At 44.3% G+C, this 1661-nt stretch overlaps 1 protein-coding gene across 1 annotated transcript; it reads left to right on the top strand.

Moving 5' to 3' along the window:
* Positions 1–3: 3 nt before the first annotated feature.
* LOC147820049 (uncharacterized) lies at positions 4–986 on the top strand (the record flags this gene model as incomplete). Its single annotated transcript, XM_087177894.1, has 2 exons — positions 4–637; positions 849–986. Coding segments are annotated over 2 exons (772 nt in total), but the record flags the coding sequence as incomplete, so codon positions are not given.
* Between the last annotated feature and the right edge of the window lie 675 nt (positions 987–1661).

The following is a 1661-nucleotide window of genomic DNA, read 5'->3' as shown; positions in this document are numbered from 1 at the left end:
CCCGGTGATTCAGCAGAGGCAGAGTGCACTCAGAGCCAGCTGGAGTGGGAATGGAGGGACGGGTGCTGGCGGGTTAAAAAGACAGAAGCTGAGTTAGCAGAGGAAGAGAAGAGGAAGAAAGAAGAGCAGGAGCTTCAGGAAAAGAGAGAGCAGAGGAGAAAAGAAAGGAGGGAGAAGCAGCTGGAGAAAGAAGCCAAATCTCAGAGAAAGAAAGAGGAATCCCAAGAGGGAGAGCGAGAGGAGGAAGCTGATGAGAAGAGAGACGACAGCAGAGGACAAGCCAGAAAGGCGAGCGACAGTGGAGACCAATCAGCTGCGCAGCAGAGAAGCGATGACTGTGGTGAAGCTCCTCGTTCACCTGGCCCCGACACTGAAAGCAGGATATCAAAACAGAAGAAGAAAAAAGAAGAGGGAGAAGAGAAGGAGGAAGAAAAGGAGAACAGCGCGGAGAGAGAGGGAGACGACGAGGAAGAGGCTGAGTTTTCCAGAAAGTCTTCAACAGTGAAAAAGAAAAAGTCAGACAAGAAGAAGGCAAAAGGCGCAAAAGAGGATTCAAAGAAATCAGAAAAAGCCTCAGATGTGGCCAAAAAGAAGGAGAAAGGCAAGAAGAGCAAGAAGAAAAAGAAAGGCAACCAAGGTTAGAGGGTGTGCCGACTCTCTCTCACCACTACTCTTTGTATTTCTTCTTCCTCTTCGCTTGTTTTGAAAATCTTCACATCGCTGAATCTCTGAAGCATCTGCATCTCAGCTCCTGTGCTCTTTGCCTCTTCGGGGCATCACACCGTACATGTCGTGTTTTGCGAGATAAATGTAATGTTTGAACTAAAGCGTGCGTGTGTTGTGTGCAGAGGGAGTTTTATCAGACAGCGAGGAGGACAGAGGCCCCGAGGCCGTGGCCCAGCAGGACACAACCTCTGTGTGGAGCAGCAAACGCAAAGGGTCCACTGAGCAGGGAGGATACAGCAGCGAGGCCTCCAGTGAACAAGGTGGGAACATCGTTAGCTATAAATGCTTGTCACTTGAAACTCAGCTTTTTCATATCTTGAAATGTATTATTATTACTGAGTAATTGTTTTTTTTTTCTCATGCTGGGAGTTTCAGGTGAATTTGGTTTTATCTAAGCTTCTCAAATGACTGATTTCCCCTTATATTTCATGCTAAAGAAGTAGGTCAACATTATGGTTCACATGGTTTCTCAATCTCTCTAAAGAGCTACAGTAGATAGATCAATCTCTGTGAATGCTGTACAAATATGCATGAAAATATGAAGCTGCCATCAGCAGACAGTTAGCTTAGCTTAGCACAAAGACCGGAACTAAAGCCTCCTACTAGCACCTCCAAAGATCGCTAATTGCCACGTTAATCTCATTTGTTTAAAACATACAAAACCAAAGTGTAAAAAACAACAGGGGTTATGTGCTGGAACATTTCTTGGCCCAGAGGTGCTGGTAGGTGGATTTCATTAGCTGTTTCCGCCTGTTTTCATGCTAGGTTAAGCTAACTGGCTGCTGGCTACAGCTTCATGTTTTCATGTACTGTAGTATTTACCTTCATTTAACAGATAGCTGTCAAGAGATCAGCAAGAGAGCAAAATATTTTCACAAAATGTGGAACTGTTCCTTTAACTGTCTTTTAATTTAATTTAATTTAATTTAATTTAA

The sequence above is a fragment of the Seriola lalandi genome, unplaced genomic scaffold (assembly GCF_002814215.2).
Source record: "Seriola lalandi dorsalis isolate HSWRI2012SDOR001 ecotype SW California unplaced genomic scaffold, Sedor1 jcf7180002003855, whole genome shotgun sequence".
Lineage (NCBI taxonomy): Eukaryota > Metazoa > Chordata > Actinopteri > Carangiformes > Carangidae > Seriola > Seriola lalandi.
Note: the sequence above shows the minus strand (reverse complement) of the source record. Positions and strands in the feature narration are given on the sequence as shown.